Source organism: Haplochromis burtoni, unplaced genomic scaffold (assembly GCF_018398535.1).
Source record: "Haplochromis burtoni strain Fernald_Lab_line unplaced genomic scaffold, NCSU_Asbu1 Contig_59, whole genome shotgun sequence".
Taxonomy (NCBI): domain Eukaryota; kingdom Metazoa; phylum Chordata; class Actinopteri; order Cichliformes; family Cichlidae; genus Haplochromis; species Haplochromis burtoni.
The window spans coordinates 760,810-782,591 of record NW_024582420.1 but is presented as its reverse complement, the minus strand read 5'-3'; the positions used below and the strand labels follow the sequence as shown (position 1 = coordinate 782,591).

Here is a 21,782-nt window from a genome sequence, read left to right as displayed (position 1 = left end):
TCAGGAAATTGAGGACAGCCTCGTCTGATATAGGATTCTAGTCCTGGGCCTTCTTTGCCATATTTTTGTTTGATGATGCTCCAAATTGTTTTCAGCTGGTGAAAGGTCTGGACTGCATGCAGGTCATGCTGTTGTAATAGATGCAGTATGTGGTTTACCATTGTCTTGCTGAAATATGCAACGCTTTCCCTTAAAAATAAATAGTGAGAGCATATGTTGCTGTAAAACCTGTATATACCTTTCAATACTGATGGTGCCTTTTTCATATGTGCCAATACTGCCAATTCCAAAGTAATACAGCCCCATACCATCAGTGATGCAGGCTTTTGAACCTAGCACTGTTAGTCCCTTTAGAGGGTCACATCTTCCATGTTTTCCAAAAATAAATACGAATTTTGTTTTATCTGACCACTGAACACTTTTCCACTTCAATTCAGTCCATTTTAGATGCGCTTTGGCCCAGTGAAGATCGTGGCAATTAAAACACATGTTCACATATGTCTTATTCCTTGTGTCATAGAGCTTTAACCTGCGTCTGTGGCTAGCATAGTTAACTGTGTTCCTGAGCACATGCAATGATTTCCATGACAGAACCATGACTATTTTTAATGCCGTGCTGCCTGAGGGCCCAGAGATCATAAGCGTTCAGTATTGATTTTTGGCCTTGTCTCTTGTGCAGAGAGATTTCTCTCAGAGTCTTTTTATCTTATTGGGCCCTTTGACCATCTTTACTTCTGAGAAACTCTGATTTCATTTTACATCGCATCGCAACATTTTAGGCATTAAGGCTGTATGATTCTTCCTCTTGATAGTTTCAACCTTGGTTAGACCACTCCCAATGCGAAATAAAATTATAATCACTAATAAGAACATTGTAGTGAACACAGACGTGTTTTAATCGCACGTCTGAGTAACCTCTACACAGCCTCTGTTAAATAAATGCCCAAAGCCTCAATTCTGGACTTCCCACCATGAAACACATCTAAATTATTCCAGCACAAGGTAACTATTTACTTCCATGAATCTGATGAAATGCTGCGTTTTTGTTCCCTACAGACAAACCCATTCATCTGAACCTCGTTTTGTGTAATAACAAAATAAACAGAACACAGTGTTGCAAAATACTTCTCATCCACAAGTGATAGCAGTGTGTCAGAATCCGTCAGCACTGTTTATCTTTAGTAAACTATGAAGTAAATCTATGACCAAAGTACAAACTGTTATACTTAGCAAAATTAAAAAACACAGAATTACAAAACCTGCAGTTCGTTAGATCCACTGCTGAGCTAAAGTGTTAAAATGCAAAAAAGAAGAAAAATAGACTAAACCAGCAGAAATTAATACGTTTTACCACTGTGCTATGGTATTTTGCCATTGTGCATTTTTATACTTAATTTAATTCAGTTTATTATACAACAAAATATATCATATATATTAACAAAAGATGGATATGCCCCAGATTGTATGCACCCTGACTCTAGTCTTTAGAGAGCGTCTGAATAGAGGAATAAAAGTCAGATTGCACAATTATTTATTTTAGATTTCAGGAATCGATGCTTTTGTTCTAAACAGAAATTTCCAGAGCAGAGGTGTTGCCTCTGAGCAGATATAAATACTCCCAGCAGAAAAATGCACAACACACTCGACAGAAGAGACTTAGCATTGTTGAAGAAGATGAATATGATCCACAGAATGGTGTAAGTTGGATTATTTTTTGGTTTTCATCAAATCTCTTAATAATTACAATCCATAAATCAAAGCATTGTTTTACCATGAAAGGTTTTCCATTCGTCATCTATCATTTCCTACATGCTGTAAATCCAATGCTGAAATATCGATCTCAGTAATTAAATAACTGACTCCTTACAGTTTCTCATTCTATTTTTTTATCTGCTCCCAGCTCCACCGACCCACAGAAGCAGAGGCATTTAATTTTTATTCATCATTTCTCTCTCTTGTTGTCGTGTGAAGGTTTTCTCTGACTGTAGTCGTCCTGGCTGCGTGGGCCTGCCTGGCAGATGTGGCTCATGCTGAAGAAAGGATGAAAGCCTCTGTGTTAGGTAACACATATACTCTTAATTCGAAATAAGCTTTTTACTTCAATATTTCATGTAACAAAAAGGTTTCTGCATGGTATAGTATTTGACCAGCCAAGAATTTAAAAAACAGCCTTAAAAAGCAATGCTGCTTTGAGTCAAACTGAGACGTCAGCACGCTAACTGGCTCACCGTGACAGCTGATATTTAACAGATATGTTTATCATGTCATATCTTGCTTTATAGGTAAGCCAGTGATGTAAATATCCATGTAAGCATTCTAACAATTGACATTAATTAGCACTTACTACAAAAAGAAGTCATTCATTTTGCAGATTGTAGTAGAGCAACTTGTTTTGAATGTCAGCAGAATAATCAGAGGTTATCACAGCTAAGGATCAGTCAGCCAGTATAGTAGGCTCAGTTGGCCTCGGAATAAGAAATAACAGCATAAAGTCAAATAATTCAAACAAGGATAGTTAAAAGTATTCAAGCATCATCAAGTTACCCTGAAAGCTGATTCTCTTATCTCAATGTTGCGTTTTCAGTTGGAGAAGCATTTCATCGCTTCTAAAAACCACAAGTTAAAAAAATCAAAATCAAAACGCTTGCAGTTTAAATATGGGTCTCAGTAAAGTTCAGTAAAGTTTAACCAAAACTAAACTAAAAACTACAACTATATGTCAAAAGACATTTTTGTTAATTACATATAAACATGACTTTTAAAAATAATTAACTGTAACTAACTGAACTGATTTTGTAAATTCGGAAACGTAACTAAAACAAAATGACAATATACAGGGAATACCCCTGTGATATTGTTGTGTACATGAAATTTTATGGTAATCCATTCCAGCTTTGTTCCGATAAATGAGTGTGGAACAAACCGTATTTTGACTTACTGCCATACTCTCAGATTACTGTGACATTTACCACTGCACTTCCTTCAGTATCAGCAGCAACAGCCGCTTTTTCACTTCAAGCACCCACAAAGTTCAAAGCTGTGAAAAAAACAGTTTTCACCAGCTGTGTCAAACGTAGAAGTGGGCTGTGAAAGGGCTCCAAATTATGCCAGTTGGGTGGGCTTGCAAATTACAGTAACAGCTGCAAAAAATTGTTTGTTGTTTTTAGACTTATTTCCTATATTGTTGGTCTATTTTTGCAACCTAATACATTTGCATATCACAGTGTGGTGTGAGAGCTGCCATAGTTGCTTTTTTTAAATGCAGGCTGTTCATCAGTTCTGTAAATGGGTATACCATTCAATTTGATTACTGCAATAAAGCTCTTATACTTCTTTAAACTAAAAGGGAAGAATTTATAAATATCAGGTTATTAAATATGAGTTTAGTGGTCAAACCCACTTGAGATGAAATTGGGCTTCATGTATTCCTTGAACTAAAATGACTTTGACACCCTTGGGTTATAACGAAACCTCCTCTGCAGCTGCTGTTCAGACAGATAACTCCTGCATTAAATGACACGTGCTTTCCTGAGGGATCTGAGGACTGGTGACTTTTTTTCCCTTCATTTGGCTCTGAGGCTACTGCCTCTTCTGCTTCCCTGCTTCTCCTCAAACAGCTGATAAAAACTTTACAATAATCCAAACAATCAGTTTTTAGTGAAAGATAACTGAACCCACTGGAGACGTGATGAAAAAGACATTTTTAATAAGACAAAGGATGATATTATTTACTAAAAATATTAACATAATGAGACAAAGAAAACAAGAAATGTAGCACAGATACTAAATCCATTCATTGTTGCTGTGATGTGTTAAAATAATAAGTTGTTCATTTCTTGTAATACATTATGTGCTGTACTTAATACAATAAATGAACAAAATATTGGAACTCATTCTTGGTATATTAATTCTGCCAGAAGAATGTAAAATTAGAAGAAAATTGATGATAGTCTTTCAGTGCTGAACGGAGCTATCAATATATTAGTCAAAGCGGTCTTCATGATTATCTCAGCCACACAAAAGACTAGTGGATGAAAAGCACAGAGAACAGATCCCATATTTTGCTCCATGATACATTATTTAAAGTCTGTTGTTTTTGAAAAGGCTTTTTAGAGCAAGAAAGTGTCGTATTCAGATGGAAAAGCTCTGCTGAAAAAGCAGGAAGAGATAACAATATTCTTTAATGACTGAAGGGCACAAAGTAAAACGTGACAAGCCTGACATCAAGCAGGTCATGTTTTATTAATTAGGTTTAAGTTCTACTTGAGGGAAAATGGGAAAGAGCAAAAGTGCTGTTAACAAAGCAGAAATGCTCAAACTGACAAAGTGTCCTTAAGGTCTACGCCTAAAACAAACATGTTCTAAATATCCGTTTATGCAGGAGGTCTCATTAAGACAGAGAGAGAACAAATTAGAAAGCAGCAAAACAGGATGAGCGAGTCAAACATAACATTTGTGACAGTTTCAGGCAATGAAAAAATTGCAAGCTGTTTTTTAAAACAACAACAACAACAAATGAATTAGAATTTATGGGAATACCAAAAAATTTGTGCTTCATTAAAAATAATAATAATTAAGATGACAATAAAAGTCATCTCAAAGCACTTTATACTATAAAATGAATGAAAACAAAGATACTACAGGACAACAAATCTATACTCTGTACTTGCATTTGACCAGATGCCATTGAATTGAATGGTTTACATTGTGTTTATGTGACAAAATTACATGGAAAATGTACATGTGATCACATTACTTAAAGTCAGCATTATGGGCATAAATGTTGCTTTTTGTACAAATTATGTAGGGCTAAGAGTTGCAGCAAAGCACAGTAGTTTACTTTAAATGTTTAATTTCAACCAATTTGAATGGATGGATATATTTGAAAATTTGCGATGACGATATAACTGACGATGTAACTGATGCGAGACAAAATAGTTTACAGTGCAAAAACCCTCCATCAATGTATTTTCACTTAAACAAGCAGCAGTTTTTTATGTGCATTAAAGCTATATAAAAATGTAACAGTGCAAATGCCTTGCTGACAGTTTAACCAAAAGGCATTTGCATTGGAATATATGGACATATCCTGAGCATAACCATGTATAATATCCACAAAAGTTAAAAAGAGGTGCTTTGCAACATGAAACTGCAGTGTGCCAAATAAATAAGTCAAATATGTATTTTTCAGATCATAAGGTGCACGGGATTATAAGGCGCATTAAGCAAAATAAAGCAGTCAGATAAGTCTAACTTTATTCAACTCATTCTTCTTGCTTCCTCCACTTCTGTACCATTGACTCATTAATGCTGAATTTTCTCGCAGCTGCTCTGTTCCCAAGTTGTACTGCGTGACGCCTTGAGTTTCAAATCCGCTTAATACGCGTGTCTCTTAACAGGTGCCATTTTGGGGTCCTTATACACACACAATACAGTAATATTATGTTGAAGCACAGTACGTATTACTCCGGGAGGCTCCTGACTACGGTAGCCGTAATGCTCCAACAGTCCCTCAAGCATTGCTTAGCAAAGTCGTACTAAAACATTTGACAGATTGCTGAGCGCCGTGTACCACATAAAATCGGTTTGAGGTCAGTAAGCACAACCAGAATTCATACATAAGGCACACGGGATTATAAAGTGCACTGTCGATTTTTGAGAGTGCCTTATAGTCGGACATCACAGGTAAAAAATTTATCCTTTTTTAACACAAAGTATTTTAAAGAGGTTGATAATGAGTTTAAACACTTTACTGAGCAGAATTAAAGTATGAGGTGCCGGTCGAGTATAACGTCTAATGTCCCAGTATGTGGATAAATGGTCTCCAGAGGTCAATAGTTTTTGTAAAATGTGGATGGCGAAGCTTTTTTGTGATGAACTTAATTGTGTAAACTTGAACTGTAGGCCAAGACAATATTTGACAGGATCGACAGGATTATAAATAAGAATGTCTGCGTTAACTTCCCAGCCTCCAGGACAGCATCTGTCCGCTCCAGGCGAATGGTTGGTGGGAAACTGGCTCCTCATGTGCCCTGGCAGGCCATGGTCTACATTGCTGAGAGCATACTGGATGGAGGTTATGCAGGCGGTGCTCTCATCTCTGACCGCTGGGTGTTGACGGCTGGAAGAAATCTTTTTGTTAGGAAGAGTCGGGAGGACATTCAGGGACAGGAGCCTGTCATCCCTAAAGTGTACCTGGGAATTACAAAAAAGGATGATGCTAAATCTTCCAATGAGGTTGCTGTTGAGAAGGTGAGGAAAGGAAACTGTTGTAGAGTCAAGAATTATATTATTTTACTATATGTTTGTTTTTCTTTTGTTTTCTTACTCTGTCATTTCCATACACACCATGTTTTTAAGGTTCCACAAGTTTATAAAATCATCAAGTATGTGGATATCTTTTTCATTAAAGTCAAAGTTAAGTCATGAAAGGATTGCTTTTTAACACCACATAGTTGCTAGCATTTCTGAGCTTAAAAAAATTTGTTCAAACCTTCAGGGTGAGTGATGTGAATTCTACTGAATGAGACCAAATGATTCATGTGAAAATATATCACCTTTTATGAACTTCTTTGAAATCTGGCATACTTACGTGTCTTTAGACCTTAAAATTTATTATCAACGGGAAATTTGTCATCATTTTAATGGCTCTTACTTCATACTTCATTACACGTTTATTCTGTGTTAGGAAGCACTGCTTGAAAGTGAAAAAAAAAAAACAAAGCTAAATGCAACATCAAACTTAAGAACAAACTTTTGCATTTCCCTCCTGCAGGTTGTTCTCCATCCAGGCTTTCAGAATCAGTCTGACTGGAACAACGACCTGGCTCTGATCCAGCTGAAGCAGCCTGTCGTTATAAATGATAAAGTGACCCCCATCCCATTACCAGAGAGAGGCCAGGACCAGGCCAAGGCCGTGCGTGGGTCAGGAATTATCACTGGATGGGGCTGGGGACCCCTTCTCACCCCTTCTCCCTTTCTCAAACACATCGTAGTCCCACTGGCCAATCACTCTGAGTGTAGGGCTGAATATGAAAGTCTTGCACTCACGCCAACTGTAGATGATGACATGATCTGCACTGCTGCCACAGAATATCAGGAGAATGTCTGTTTTGGGGATGCAGGTGGCGCTCTGGCTGTCACAGATCCTGAAACTGGGGACATATATGCTGCAGGGATCCTTTCCTATGATAAATCCTGCACTAGGTACAAGCATGCAGTGTATATGAAGCTTTCCTCGTATTTGCCCTGGATCCACAGCATTATGAGAGGAGATACAGACACATCAACTGCTGTGCGCTTTGAAGCGATGTCTGCGATGTACAAAAGGCAGTAGTAATTCAGCTGTCCTTTAAGTGTTGAGGAGGTGTTTAATCTGTGATTTGTTTTTTTTAAAGTGCTTGTGAAGTAACACCTGTTGTTTTGTATCATTTAAATCTGTGAAGAGAGGGAAAAATACACTGAATATTTTTTTTAAAAAAAAGAAGAAGAAGGAACAGACATTAAAATGTACCACAGTAAAAGCAATCTCTCTCCTTTCATCTTGGACAGTGATGTCATAAAGCTCCTCAAATAAAGGCTATCTCATCATCATCATCATCTCAACTATCAATTACTATGTGTATCCATCATTTACATACTGCCTTCTTGCAACACGCTGAAAGTTGCGCTTGTTTCATGCTCATAGGAAACTGCACCTTTCTCTGTCAAACCAGTGTGTTTATCTCCCGTTAAGACTCGAGCTAAAGCTAAAATGCTAGCAGATTTTTTTTCTGGTGGTTTGCACATGTTCCTTGTGGATAAAGCACTAGTATTTCACCGTTAACTAAGGAAAGACCAGTATACAAAGCAAGCTGCCAGTGTCTCAGCTTTTACTGCTCTGGGATCAGTTATGATTGCTGCTTCATATGGAAACACAATGACCATTAGCAAGTAAACAAGCTTCAGTGATATAGCATCATAAACAAAGGAGTTTCATCTTGCTAACCACTTTGTCCAACATGTGCGATGTAAAATTTGAAAAATTGTTAATAATTCATTTAATACATTAACAAAGAAAGCTCTGATGATGTGAGGTCTAATAAAATACAACAGCTCAGTTATCAAATTATGGAAGTGTTCACGTTATGTTGTGCCAAGGTTATAACAGAAATCCATCAGCTGCTATGGAGCTCTACTCAAAGACGGTATAATAAAGATGTGACATTAATATTACCCACTGCTATCTGACTCTTTATTTTGGAACCATATTTGGATGAGTGTTGTGCTCAGTTATTGGCTAGTTAGTGTTAAGAAAGAGACTCTAGACCTTCACTCATCAAAATGTAAGCATAAACTTATTCTTAAATGGGATTTCTTGTATCTGGCAATAACCAATACTACTAGAAGGCTAATCATATTAAGTCCTCCAAAAGCACAAGTTACTCAGTAACTCTAATTAATGGCCATACATCCACTGATACACATGCATATTGTAGCTGGCTGTGGGTAGTTTAAAGAAGGCTGACCTACTTTTGGAGCTGCAAGTGGCCATTTGAGAAACATTGGCATTGGCATAATTTTTTAGCCTTGGAGGTTCCCATTTGGCTCAATTTTACATTTTGAACTAACACTTGCAAGCGAAACACAACTCCACAACACTGGTGAGGAGTTCTGTCAAGGAAGAGAATGCTGCTGCTATTACAGCTCTAAAATGGTAAAACTGCTTCCTTTTAGCTAAGCTGTCAGTCTGAGACTTTTGGCTGGTTATGTGGTGAATAGATGTTGCCAATATCAACTAGTTATGAAATGATGTAAAAGGACAAATGGGTGCACAACCTTTGGACCAGTGACTATGCAAATACGGATGTAGCCACCAAGTCCTGCTGATCCATCTCAGCTTCTTAAAAAAAGAAATTATGAGCATGGGTCAGATTTGTTTGTGAAACCAATAACCTTTTATTGTCCTCCTTGATGTTTCTAAAAGGGCCATAATTTATGAAAGAAAAATTATGTTGTATTGAGAATGCGCCGTATCATCTTTTACTGACTTTCAAAAACTGAATTTTATTTTGTCTACTTTCCTTAAACACAATGATGTGAGACATCATTGCTGATACAGGTGTTAGGTTAATAATGTGTCCTCATGAGGAACTGCTCTGTGCAGACGTGAAGTTTCCCTGTTGCCCATTCTGAAAAGAGACTTAAGAGCTTCAAAGGTTGAGTCTACATTTCATCATGTGCAGTCATCAGCGTGAAAGCAAAAGTTAACAATAAATCAAAAGAAAATAACCCAATTCAGAATTTGAGGACTTTAAGTGTTGCCTCCACATTTTTTTTTTCTTTCACCTAGAGCAGCAAGACTTCAAAGATATTTTTGTCTGGCAGGTGTGTTCACTCTGCCGCAAATCACGAACTGTCTCAACAACAAATGCCCTGAACAGTGATATGACGACAGCCGCCTGTCTAGTTGATTCAATGTGATAGCAAAGATAAAACAGAAGGAAAAATCAAAGTGTGGAGGAGAGATGATTGATTTTATACCTTGGAATCTTTTTCATTGTATTGTAAAGACAAACAAGTTTAGGTCAAGGAGACAGGCATAATGAGACTGATGGTCTTTATTACTATCATCTCAAATATATAAGTGAGTCATTTCATCTGCTTGCCATAGTCCCCAGCCTCCACGATGGAAACTGCTGCTGGCTTTTAGGAAATTGCTCAAGAAATGAAATATTGTGATTCTCTTCCTTCTTCTCATTTCTTCCTCCATGCATTTCTAATTATGGTGATTTTCTTTAGTTACTTTATCTTAAAAAAGGAGGAGAGCAGGATTTTACCAGGAAAAAAAAGAAAAGAAAAACTTATAAGTCAACCCAAGACAGTCAAAAATCATATTCTCTCCAACATTTCCAATAGAGGCATCCAGGAAGCGTGAAGTGATGCAAAAGTCAGTCTCATCTCCATGTTTGTTTACCTTGTTTGTTACTTCCTGTTTTATTTTGATAGCCTGTCATCTAATATACCAATACATACATGTGTTGCCACGCTGCCCTTATATCCTCCCATGTTTTTAAGCCCTCTGTTTGCTTCTGTTTTTTGTTGAAAGCTATGCGTTTTCATTTAACAAATCCATTTGGGGCCTTTTCTGCCACACATAGCACGAAACTTGACAATATATCTTCACTCCTTCTGTACATGTTTCAACCAAACACTTTGATGTCTAAACAGTTTGAAATCAAAGCAACAACTAAACTAACTCTTATGTTTTGGGACTGTAGGAGGTGAAGACGTGGTACCAGGAGAGAACTCAAACTCTTTGGTACCTCTGCTCTAAAAGACTGCAGGTGACTAGGAGGTTTAAACCAAACTGCCTCACTGTACCAACATACTGCCCCTGAAACGAGACATCAAAGATATTTATCCTTATTACTGACACCTACCATTCATCGTACCACAAATGGAAGGAGCTTCCCATGGCCAGGACTTTCCCTTGAAAGCTCACGATTAAGAGAAGAAAACATGAATTTACAGTCCTTTCTTTGGTGGTCTGACTGTTTTTATACTAATTCCACGTCTGTAAATCACTTCACGATCTTATAACAGCTCACTTGTCTGGCATGCTGACAGTCCCTGGCAGGAACAATAGAAAAAGAAGTTCTACCCCTTAAGCTGCTCGCTGAAGTGTGCGCAAAATCATTTAATGCTTTGACCTTTTTTTAGCTGAAATAAAAATCCAGAGAGTTAAAAAGTACTTTTTTTTTTTTATCTGATCTGCAGCAGAGTGCAAGGAGTTCTTCTCCATGGCTGTTAAAATATTAATATCCCTGTCAAACACCATTACTCTCTACCAGTGTCAGGGAGTGCTCTGTCTGACTCCATCACCCCTGAAAGCACCAGCATAGGTCACAGCTGTAGAATTAACATGGACATTTTTTTTAAATGCATACTTACATTTTTGTTTAGTTTATACAATCATATGCATTAGTTCTTAAACTGAATTCAGTTTTTTTAACTGCATCTACAGCAGAAGTAGACTATCATTCATGTTAAAATATTCACTGCTCTCAACTGCCACTTTACTGAATATTTGTTACCCAAGTTCTGTAAAAACACCAAACTTTTAAAGATGAGACAAGATTTTGGAGGTTTATATGTCACATCTGATGAACCGTGGGGCATGAGGCCAAATGAAAAGAGGTGTCACACGTAAAATTCAGTTCAAAGTTTTAGCAGGTCCTGAACTCATATGGGTTCATCTTGACAGGAAGTCATTATTGTTGTCGTCTAGTCATTTTTATTCAAGCTCTTTATTCAGACTTCCCAACACAGCCCTGTTCCTGTAGTTCCCGTCCTGCTTATTTGTCACAACAAACAGGAACTCAGTTTCAAGGCAAATTTACTCTGTAAATTTAATCTTCATGGGAACGAATGGGTCTTTGTGACACCAGTTCTGCAAAATAAAGCTATTTTCTAAGTCAGTCAGTCAGTTAGAAGTGCGTTGTGTACTCAGCTGCTGGTTTATGTACTCTGTTGTCGTGGGTAACTGGGAAACAGAATCCTTTTAGGCTTCACTGACCATTGCCATATTCACTGCAATGCACGTTTTTCGATAAGGCAATAATAGAGCAGGATTTTTTTTCCTGTCATTTGTTAATCATAGATAGCCTTATTCGTGGTAGACGTGCTTGCTTGGACACTTCCCTTCAGATTTTATCAGGAAATAATAGAGTCAGCCATCAAAACAACTGTAAGATTAAAATATAAACCAGTCTTTGTGCTGAAATGCCAGTATCTATCCTCCTGATTTCTCTTTTTTTCAGAATCATTAAAATCCATTAAAGAGTATCCATGTCTGTATTCAGTTTTTACATATATTCTTATACGTGATAATTATCATGCTTTACTGACACCTCGACTGAATTCATCAAATAGATATTTTAGTGCTGGAGTGATGTCATCTAGCCTGAATCTCTTAATAGAGCTGAGGTCTCAAATTAAGCGCGGAGAGGATCCGCTTTTGCAGTTACAGCCACGAGACTGTGGAACAACCTTCCGCTCAATATTCATACTGAAAAGTCTCTACAGTCTTTTAAACTCTGTCTTAAAACTCTATTGCTTTGTAGTCAACCTTGTTGCTTTTAAATATGCTATAGAGCTCAAATTACCATGGGTAGCCCCTTTTTTAATGCGTTGATGATGCCTCTATTGAGTGGAGGAAAGTAACTACATATTTTCACTCAGGTACTGTAGTCAAATATTGTGACATTTATTCATGCTTGTATGTATTTATGTTTAAACATATGCCATTTTGAATGTAATAATCCAGATAACAATGTACCATAGGTTAAAGGTCATACAGCTAACATTTTTAAATCATAAAATAAACAAATTATTAAATAATATCAACAGTCCTGGCATTATGTCACTGGTGACATATGGATTGCTCTCATGTAAAAGCATTTAGGAAACAGGCTAAAAAATACAGTTATCTTTGAAAAACTGCTACTAATGATAGTAAAATAAAGAAAAACACTCTAAAGTAATGTTATGTAAGGGTAAAGTGATTTGTTCACTGTTTGTAGGGTTGGCAGTTTGATTTCTGGCCCTTGCACATGATAAAGCATCTTTGCGCAAGACTGTGGCCCAATATTAAAGACGCAACATCAACTATCAGTGCAAGGGGGGAAAAAGAAGAAATCATTGGGCAACTGCTGTAACCACAGGCCTGCTTGAGCTCAAGTTAGAGAGATAGGTTAGGCCAGACAAAAGTATTTAAGGCTCCATGCAAATCACTGGTGCCTAAAGTCTTTCACATCACACCGTTATTTTTGTTTTTACTTACACTCTACTTCTTGACGGGAACCAGTATGTTCTTCTTTAAAATACTGTGTGGTTTAGAGAGGAACTGAAATACTCTGAGTCCTCTGCAGCTGTGCCTTCTCAGGTTCTGACACAATGGGGAGGGATGATGGACCTAATGGGTATTAAATGCCATGCAAATGCCAGAACTGTCACGCCTTCCTGCCCAGAGTACAACCAGTTGTCATGACTCAGCTGTGTATTGCCTTTGAAGTTTGGATAATAAGTTGATACTAAGTCATTGTAGACCGAAAATCATATATAAAGCTTAGACATGTGTTTAGAGAACACTTTTTTTCCTGAGGGAGGGTTTTAGCAGAGGCTTGCAGAGCGAGGATAATAGTAACAGGGAGAAGTTTACTCTGCGCAGAATCTTAAGCATCTTCTACCAGAAAATCCTGAAGGAGAATGTGTAGCCATCAGTTTATACCCTGAAGCTCAAACACACTTGACTTATGCAGGACAACAACAAGTGGTCTCTTCAAGATCCTTTGGGGTGACCTTAAGCAGGTTCATGCACAAAAACCCTCCAGTGTGGCTGAACTGAAACAATTCTACAAAGAAGAGTGGGCCAAAATTCCACCATGATGAAAGATTAATTGCCAATTATAACAAATGTCTTTTTGTAGTTTTTGCTGCATGTGGCACAACCAATTATTCAAGTTTTAGGGAGATATTCACATAGGACCAAGAAGGAGAATATTTCTTTTATCAGACTGGAGGATGCACATGTTGTTTGTATCAGTGTGATGTAATATGTGTTTCCTTTAATAGCCACCAAATCTATAGGATACTGTAGCTAAACAGCGAAATATAGAGAATCAATATGAGATGATGCTTAACAACAAGAACCTGTTTAGTCTAATATTGAATTTTTAAATATCAGGATCATCAATCCATTCATTACCACATAGAGTACGACCTCTTCCTGACTTATTCTTCCTATTACCGGTTTTAGCATAGACTAAATTACTACATTCTTGTCATAGTAGTAGTCGTTTATTTACCAAACACAAAGTAACTCACCTGCACATCTGAGACTTGGTTCAGTTTACCACATCAACATGTGAGGCAGAATCCCCACTTCCACACTGCCAGAGTAGTAAAGACCTTTCTGGATCAGGAGCACATCCAAATACTTCCTTGGCCAGGATTTACTCTCAGTAAGCCTCCTACTGAACATGCCTGGGAGATGCAGCGTCAACATGTTTAAAGAAAGCCACAACCAACCAGCATTGCACAGCCGCATGCTGCACTCCTCCAGGAATGGAGGCCAACTACTCAAAAACAGATGGTCCATCTCATAACATCCAGAGCAGGCCATAACTCATGTTAAACATCTTGAATATAAGTAGATTGTCTATAAATGTGTCTATAAAATCTTTGATCTAAGAACAAAATATAAATCTCAGAATGTGTGGGCTAATTACAGCTTACAGCAACCTTTGTGTCAGCCAAACATCTTGTCCTTGCCAAAACACTCTGCCATCATCATTGATAATGATTAATATGAGGCTAAATGAAGAAAAATCCAATTTTTTAAAAGTCCTGCTGTGTTTAAACCGTTTAACACTGGCAGCAGCTTTACCCTTCAACCTCCTTGCCCTCAGCAGAGTCAGAGAGGGGTACGAGAGGTGTGAAGTGAATTCTCACATGACCAAAATGTGTGAGCCTGTGTGCACAACAACAGCTCGAGAGCTTCAATCACCGGTGTTTGCATGTGGGGCTGTGTATGGGGCTTTATCAGCAGCTGATATAGCAGCACATGTGTGCCCTTGTCAATTTGAATATTCAGGACGTTGTGACAAAAATCGAAATAATCAGTGACAGAAGGTGAAAGACGAAGAAGAGGCCAGCATCTTTTATAAACAGAGGGAAATGTGTATCCCTAATAAATGGTAAAGATAAATCAATCCAAAATTTATTGAATGTTCTGCAAGACATATTTATCTCACAATCAAAGGCAGAAGGCCTAAGCATAGTTTTCTTTCTCTCATTTGGCTCACTTTCCAATAAACCTCCAACAAACCTCCAACAAACCTTAACTGCATTCAGAAGTGATGATTCTTTCATTAGGGGGCTTTCACAGCTTCAAGGTTTTTCAAGCTTGAGTTTGAATGGTTTCTTTCAAATCAGGCCAGATGACGTCTCGATTTAAAGGTGCACGCAACGCACTCAATGAAGTAGCCGAAACGCAGATTCTTGCACACTAACTGTCATGATTCGGCTGTGTGGCAGGCAGGAGAGGACCCAAACGCACACTTGTTACACAGACATAAATACATACAGACTAAAGAGACTGCTTAAAAAGTCTAAAGCGTGGTTGTGCTTCAAAAATTCAAATCCAAATCATACAGATACCTGATGTTTGAATAAAATTACTTTTTTATGCATATAAATCTGCTTAAACAGAGGTGAGGTGTTTGAAGTAAAAGGACACACAAGGACGACTCAGGCATGGGGGCGAAGAGCTTTATGTTAAACCCTGTCACCTGGACTTCTCCCTCTGCTCTTTGTTGTCATGGTTACGTAACTGTCAACTTCTTAGCCTGAAGTGTAAAGTGCCACTTGTTTTGAACCAAGGAAACAAAAATGACATGACACATTCAAGCATATAAGCTTTATTAATCTATTTATAACTTACAAAGGAGAAAAAGAAGAAGAAGACAACCTCAAAAGCATCACTGTAGGTTTCACATGAACAATATAATTAAAGAATTCAAAACATAATTATCACAAAACAAGTGAAGGGTTAACATATACTGTAATCCACACATAAAGGATTAACTAGTTTGAAAGGGATCAGTTGATGTGATCTATACTCTCGTGGTCTGTAGGACCACTACTCCCACACAAACTCTAAAGTGCTGTTCTCCATCATCTTTGAGGTGAAGACTGTTTCAAATTTTCTACTGTCCTCCTCTGTGAACATGTTTTTCCAGTCTCCCACTTTACCTGCATTGCAAAAAGGAAAGACAGAGAGAGAAAAGTCAAAATGATCTTTTTTTTTTTGTCCTGTTTGGTTCCTTAGCCATCAAAACTGTTGTCTGAAGGCCAACAAAGACGTGATTTTCAAATATAAATCAGAAATGTATTTTAAAAAGGGATTTGGTTATAGTTTACTGGGTAGTACTGTGTTTTATATTAAAGAGTTACCATTCAGTTGAACCTTTATGTATGACAAGACTGAATAGGACTATTGAAGACTGAATAATTACCTCGTCATTTTATGCTAGTAAAAAAGGGACAATTTCAAAAATTCAAATGTCTATAATTGAGTCATTAAATATTAATTGAATAGTTTCACAGCCAGAAGACCAAAGGTGATATTTCTGTATATCTCCTTCTAGATGGCGGTATTGTGAACAGGTTGTGGTTAGGCTGGGTGAAGTTGTTATTCAGTTGAAAGGAAATTAAAAACACTTAGACCGTTTAGTGTGAACAGGAACGGTGAACTGTGCAGCTAAACCAAACAGACAGTTTTTCTCTCATTACTTATTTTGAAGATAATTATCATGAAGATGAAATGATGCAAAAAGCAAAGCTACTGAGAACATAAATTTTCCTCCATTTCCTTTTATTTTCTTGAGACCTCTAAGATTCGTCTATCATGCCCTATGACACACTGATGAGAGCTCTCAATGTGTCATAGCTCTCAAAAGTCTGTCAGTAGATTATCAGCAAGTTGCATTTTTGCAGCTACTATTTTGGTCACATTAAGACACTCTCAGACATCTAATCTGCTTACAGTTCAGCAGAACTTGCCTTTTCTCATGAAGGAGCCCTTGCTGTGGTCCATTATTTCCTGAGGGACGAGAGTGTAGTTGATCATCTTGTTTTCCTTCATGCTGCTGAAGCTGCAGTGTTTCACGCAGTTGTTGACCTCGTCCTCCACCAGGGGACACTGAAGGAACGAGCTTATTTTCTTTATGGTGCCGTGCAGGTCCTGGCAGCAGGAAGAAGAGTGCAATTTAAATTTCCTCACTTCACTGACATGAGAGACCTACTTGAAATGCTAAATAATTATGTAATGAGCCATAGGGTTCAGTTTGAAGAAGTGTACTTCCACTTTTCAGACCTGCGTCTGACTTTGTGACCAGGGAACAAAGCAAATGAATATTTTACAGGGGATAGTGTGCTTAGCTGTGATGCAATAATTTACCAGCGACATTTCTTCATAGGTGATGTGAAGCAGATTGCTATTAATCTGACTGGTCCAGCCTTTAATGTGGTCAAACCAGGAACCGAAAGAAACTGAAACAAACAAGCGCGTGAAGAAATACTGCACATCTGATCAGATTGAAACTTGTAGCTGCACAATGATACAACAAGCAAAACAGTCACCCTCACCTGTTTCATCCAGGAATCGGTCCAAAAAATCTGGAAATGAATGAGGCTCAGGGAGGAAGTTGGCCATTTTGTGGAAGTGGTAAAAGGACACGACCACATCTTTAGGATTTCTGCTCACATAGATGACCTGTGACATGACATGTGTTGTTAAGTTTACTCACAGTTATGTCCATAAATATTTAGTTGATCCTTTTTGTGGTAATCTTTCCCTCTGTGCACAACCACAGAGGATTTTAAATCAGACTATGTGCTTTTACTCCAGGAGTTTCACAAAAGTTTTGCAATAACTGTAGAAATTGCAGAGACCTTTAAACATAGTCCCCCATTTTCAGAGATTTTAATTTAACTGGACAGCTGACCCACAGTGTCATAGCTGGGTGTGGTCTCTTTACTTAATAAGAAATTATGCTTTGTCCTTTACGCTCAAGAAATCATCCCTAGACTTCTATCAGCAGTCAAGATTGTTAAGTAGAATTAGACGCTTTCCCACAATGGAAACAAAAACAGAAAACACAAATATTTATCAGTTAAATTCATGGCACCTAAAAGTCTGTCAAGTCTGGATGACAGTGCTTTTTCAGAAAAAGCTGTCAATCTTGAAATGTTTCTCTGTGATTTGTGTTTTTGCTTTAAAAGAAAAAATACACAATTACTGAGATACAGCTTAATAATGAGATTTACAGCAGAAAAATCAACTAGTTGTGTTATCTGACAGACAAAGTGTAAATAATACCATAACTAGTAAAAACAACAACAACAAATAAAAGTCAAAACTCAGCTTACTGTGTACATCAGTATAGGGTATCTGTCAAATCAGTATATAAACCAGCCAAACCAGTGGAGTTAAGTTAAGCTTCCACACTACAGTCAACTGGACACTCTGCCTGATCAGATAAAGAAGTGTTGTTTGTTGTTCGGATCTACCACAAAATAATTAATAATGTCCTGTAGGAATTATTTTTAAATGAATGCATGACATTACAAATTGGACATTATTTGGCTTGATAAATGTATTAACTTGTCTCATTGTGTTAAAAATACACATGCACATTTTAAAGATCTGATGCCGGCACGTTATGCTTTCAGTATTAGGTCTTAAATAGTCAGCAGAGTCAGTAGTTTTATAAATCCCCTTATTAGACTAGTTTGGTGCAGCAAACTGCTAACGTCAGCCAGGCTGCAGAGAGCAGGCATGGGCTCAGTGGGTAACAGCCTCCAACACTGGCGAATGTTTAGAATAAATCTATCAATTAAATGTGCACTTTAATGACCTTGGTTTTGGAGTGCTGGAGGGCAGGGCCCAGCAGGTGATGAGGCAGGTGTGTAGTGATGACTCGAGCTGTAGTAGGTAAGGCCTCCAGCAGAGCAGAGCTATAATAATGCTCCAACCAAGGAGCTCTTTTCCAGTTTTCAACAGTCTGGGACAACCCTGGGTTCCCTCTGGTGCGTATGAGAGTCACAACTTCCTGTAGCCATGTGGTACCTGTTAAGAGGAATGAGTGAGAGGCATTGATGAGCCCACATTGATGAAATTCAGTCATATAAACCATCGAAAGTTACTCAAACTCAGCGAAATGCTTAAAATGAAAAGTAAGAAGTTATTATGTAAATTGCTAAACTCACCACAATCTATGTCACCATGTTTTCACTGAGTTGCTTAACATGCTCGTCTGGTTAGACTGGAGTGTGTGTGTGTGTGTGTGTGTGTGTGTGTGTGTGTGTGTGTGTGTGTGTGTGTGTGTGTGTGTGTGTGTGTGCTCAGCTGGTTCCACGAGGAGCTGTTTCATTTGGCTTAATGAGATTTTGACAAAGCTTTCCAAGACATCATTTGCCTTTCATAGCCAGTGCTACACACACACACACACGTGTATGTGATTATGTGTGTGTGTGTGTGTGTGTGTGAAGCACTGCTTAACATATATTTGAGAGTTCAAAAACATCCTGGAAATGCATCAGCCAGAAAATATATGGAAAGTTTATTACCCAGCATTCCCTCCCATGTCACCTTTGCAGATGCTGAGTGTGTGTGTATATCTTTGGAAGTTTGTTCTCTCTTACCTGATTTTGGATAAGACACTATGAGAATATCCGTATCCAGAAATGGAAAGCTGACAGCATATTTCAAGGAATCCTGAGTGTGCAGGTGTCCAGGAAACGAAATGCCATGAAACATCTCTGTGACATCTAACCTGGCCATATCCACCTTCAACAAACTATTTACTGCTTTTGATATCCTTTCAGCTGCCTCTGCTCTAATCTCCTTTTTGTGATCTGCTCTGTAGCTCTGTCTGTCTGTAGCTCCGCCTGCCTCTCTGCCTCTATGCTCTCCTGTTATGTGTCTTTCTTGTTGAGAACACACAGACAATGACCACACAGACTGAAGCAGAAAGAGGAAACGCTAATTAACGTGTCACACAGACAGTGGGGGTTACTTGCAGTAATTTCCAAATATCGTATGCAGGTATTCACACTGAAAGAGGAAATAACAGCTAAGTCAGCAACGTGGGAAAATCTGTACATGTTAAAAAACAGAGACTGACGGGACAAAAGAAGAAAAGTAGTACAAGTGGTACATTTTCTCAATGACTGCTTTCAAAATGTACAATGGGTTTCTTTTATAGCTTTAAATGTATGAACTACTTGGACACAAGAGACTATATAGTATTACTCACCACTGAAAAACACTCCATAAGCTGCTATCAATGGCCTCCAGTCTTTCAGTCTCTCTCTCTCTCTGTCCCTCTCTGTTCCTCTCTCTCTCTCTCTCTCTCTCTCCCTCCCTCTTTGTGCTGACAATCAAGCCAAACACCAACATCATAAAATATACAGTTGAAACTAGATATTAAGTTAACAAATAAAAAACATGTTTGTTAACTTTAAGAGTCAAGAGAGAAACTATCTGTATTTCTTAATTGTAAATATCACCAAATTGTATTCAAAATGGAGCCACACACATTCTTTTCCTGGTGTTTTGGTTGACATCTCTTGATTTTCCCATGTCACAGAAACAGGCTCTGTGTTTTGCCTTATATCCACAGGTGTGCCACCAATTTACTCACATGGACTCTACTAACCTATCAGAAGCTTCTTAAAAATAAACTTAGTGTATATGTAAATTCAAATTCAAATTCAAATTCAAATTTTATTTGTCACGTACACAGTCAAAAACGCTGAAAACTAACTTAAAAAACAAAGACAAAGAAAAAGTGGTCGGAGCAGTCGTGACGGCAGCCGACCTCACCGGCGCCATCTTATCATCTCTTAAATGTACTCCTAAATCTGATGAAAGTGATAAAAAATAGACAGCTTGCTCTCTTTATTCTGACATTTAACGAATTCAAAAGATATTTCAATATTTATTTATCCAAAACAAAACAAGTTTACTCTAAATTGATGTTGTACAGTAAAAAAATGTTCTTGTGTTTTCCATAAAGTGTATGTAAATATCTGGTTTAAACTGTGAATATACTGCTGTGTGTTGAAATTCCTCTTGTTTTGCATAGAAATATACTACAACATACGAAGCATAATATATAAAATAACATCTACCAGAGTTTTTTCTTTGAAAGAAGCTCCTTATGTCCATTCTTGTATATCACTGCATTACTGAAACCGATTTATTTAGCCGTGGAGGGAAACAACTGAAAATATGAAATAAACACACGTAAGCTAAGACTCTTTAAAGAAACAGCATTGTTGTTGTTCGGCTTTTCATTTCGCCATTTGTTGATTCACTTGAAGAGCAAGTAACGTAAAATGGGTCAAGTGATCAGTTTGATATCAATCTTTCATGATACACCGTCACATTTACATTATTTGTACAGTAGGAATGATTTGCTTTGGTAACTGGTCAAACTTCAGCTGTCCTCGCTTCTCCAACAGCACACTCGCAGGCAGAAGCTGCCCCGCCCCCTCGCTAAGTCCTTAGTGCCTGAGCTCGGATCATACCAATATCAGGCAGTGTGCACTATGTGCTTCGAGTATTGTGTGTACTTTTTGTTTTATACAGTTGTCAGCCAGGCATCTAACTATGAAAAAATTACACTCCAAAAGACCCCGGGCTTAAGCCCAGTAAGTATCCCAGAATGAACAGGCAGCAATGGTGGTGGTGTAAAGTAAAATATCCCGTTTTTCTGTCACCAACTACACTTTTAATAGTGTTTTAGTGTTGTTGCGTTGCTGCGACACTTGTCTGGTCAGGTTGTCAACATAGAACATGTTTGCAAAAGTGCTCAGATGTTTTCAGAGATGTCACTAGCTCTGCTAACAGTCAGCTGACAGAGGTCGTGTCCAAATTCATGAGCTGCATCCTCCTGAGGCCGCATTTGTAGACCGATTACGTCACAGCGACGCGCCGAAGGCTGTCCAAATTCGTAGACTCCTCCGAATGCAGCCGACAAATGAGTCCTCCTTTTCCCCGAATTTGAAGGATGGGTTGGGTGTGTCCTTCATGGCCTACCATATCCCAGCCAAACTCCAGTTTCCAACAATGGCGGCCGCTACTAAGTTTTAAAATTACTCTTACTAATCTTTCTGGGTCACAAAATAAACTTTTAACATATTTTCAGGCGAGAAAGTAGCTGTGTAAACAT

At 38.0% G+C, this 21,782-nt stretch overlaps 2 protein-coding genes across 2 annotated transcripts; one reads left to right on the top strand and one right to left on the bottom strand.

Moving 5' to 3' along the window:
• Positions 1-1,552: 1,552 nt before the first annotated feature.
• Positions 1,553-8,214, top strand: hp (haptoglobin). The gene is made up of 4 exons (XM_005937192.3): positions 1,553-1,697; positions 1,972-2,060; positions 5,969-6,252; positions 6,776-8,214. The coding sequence occupies exons 1-4, from the start codon at positions 1,630-1,632 to the stop codon at positions 7,334-7,336; spliced, it is 1,002 nt and encodes a 333-aa protein (XP_005937254.1). The 5' UTR covers positions 1,553-1,629; the 3' UTR covers positions 7,337-8,214.
• Positions 8,215-15,489: 7,275 nt separating this feature from the next.
• sult5a1 (sulfotransferase family 5A, member 1) lies at positions 15,490-19,617 on the bottom strand. Its single transcript, XM_005937191.3, has 6 exons — positions 19,249-19,617; positions 18,462-18,673; positions 17,191-17,317; positions 17,003-17,094; positions 16,606-16,786; positions 15,490-15,795 (listed from the first exon to the last, which is right to left on the bottom strand). Exons 1-6 carry the CDS (start codon positions 19,385-19,387, stop codon positions 15,683-15,685), a joined length of 864 nt encoding a protein of 287 aa, XP_005937253.1. The 5' UTR covers positions 19,388-19,617; the 3' UTR covers positions 15,490-15,682.
• Between the last annotated feature and the right edge of the window lie 2,165 nt (positions 19,618-21,782).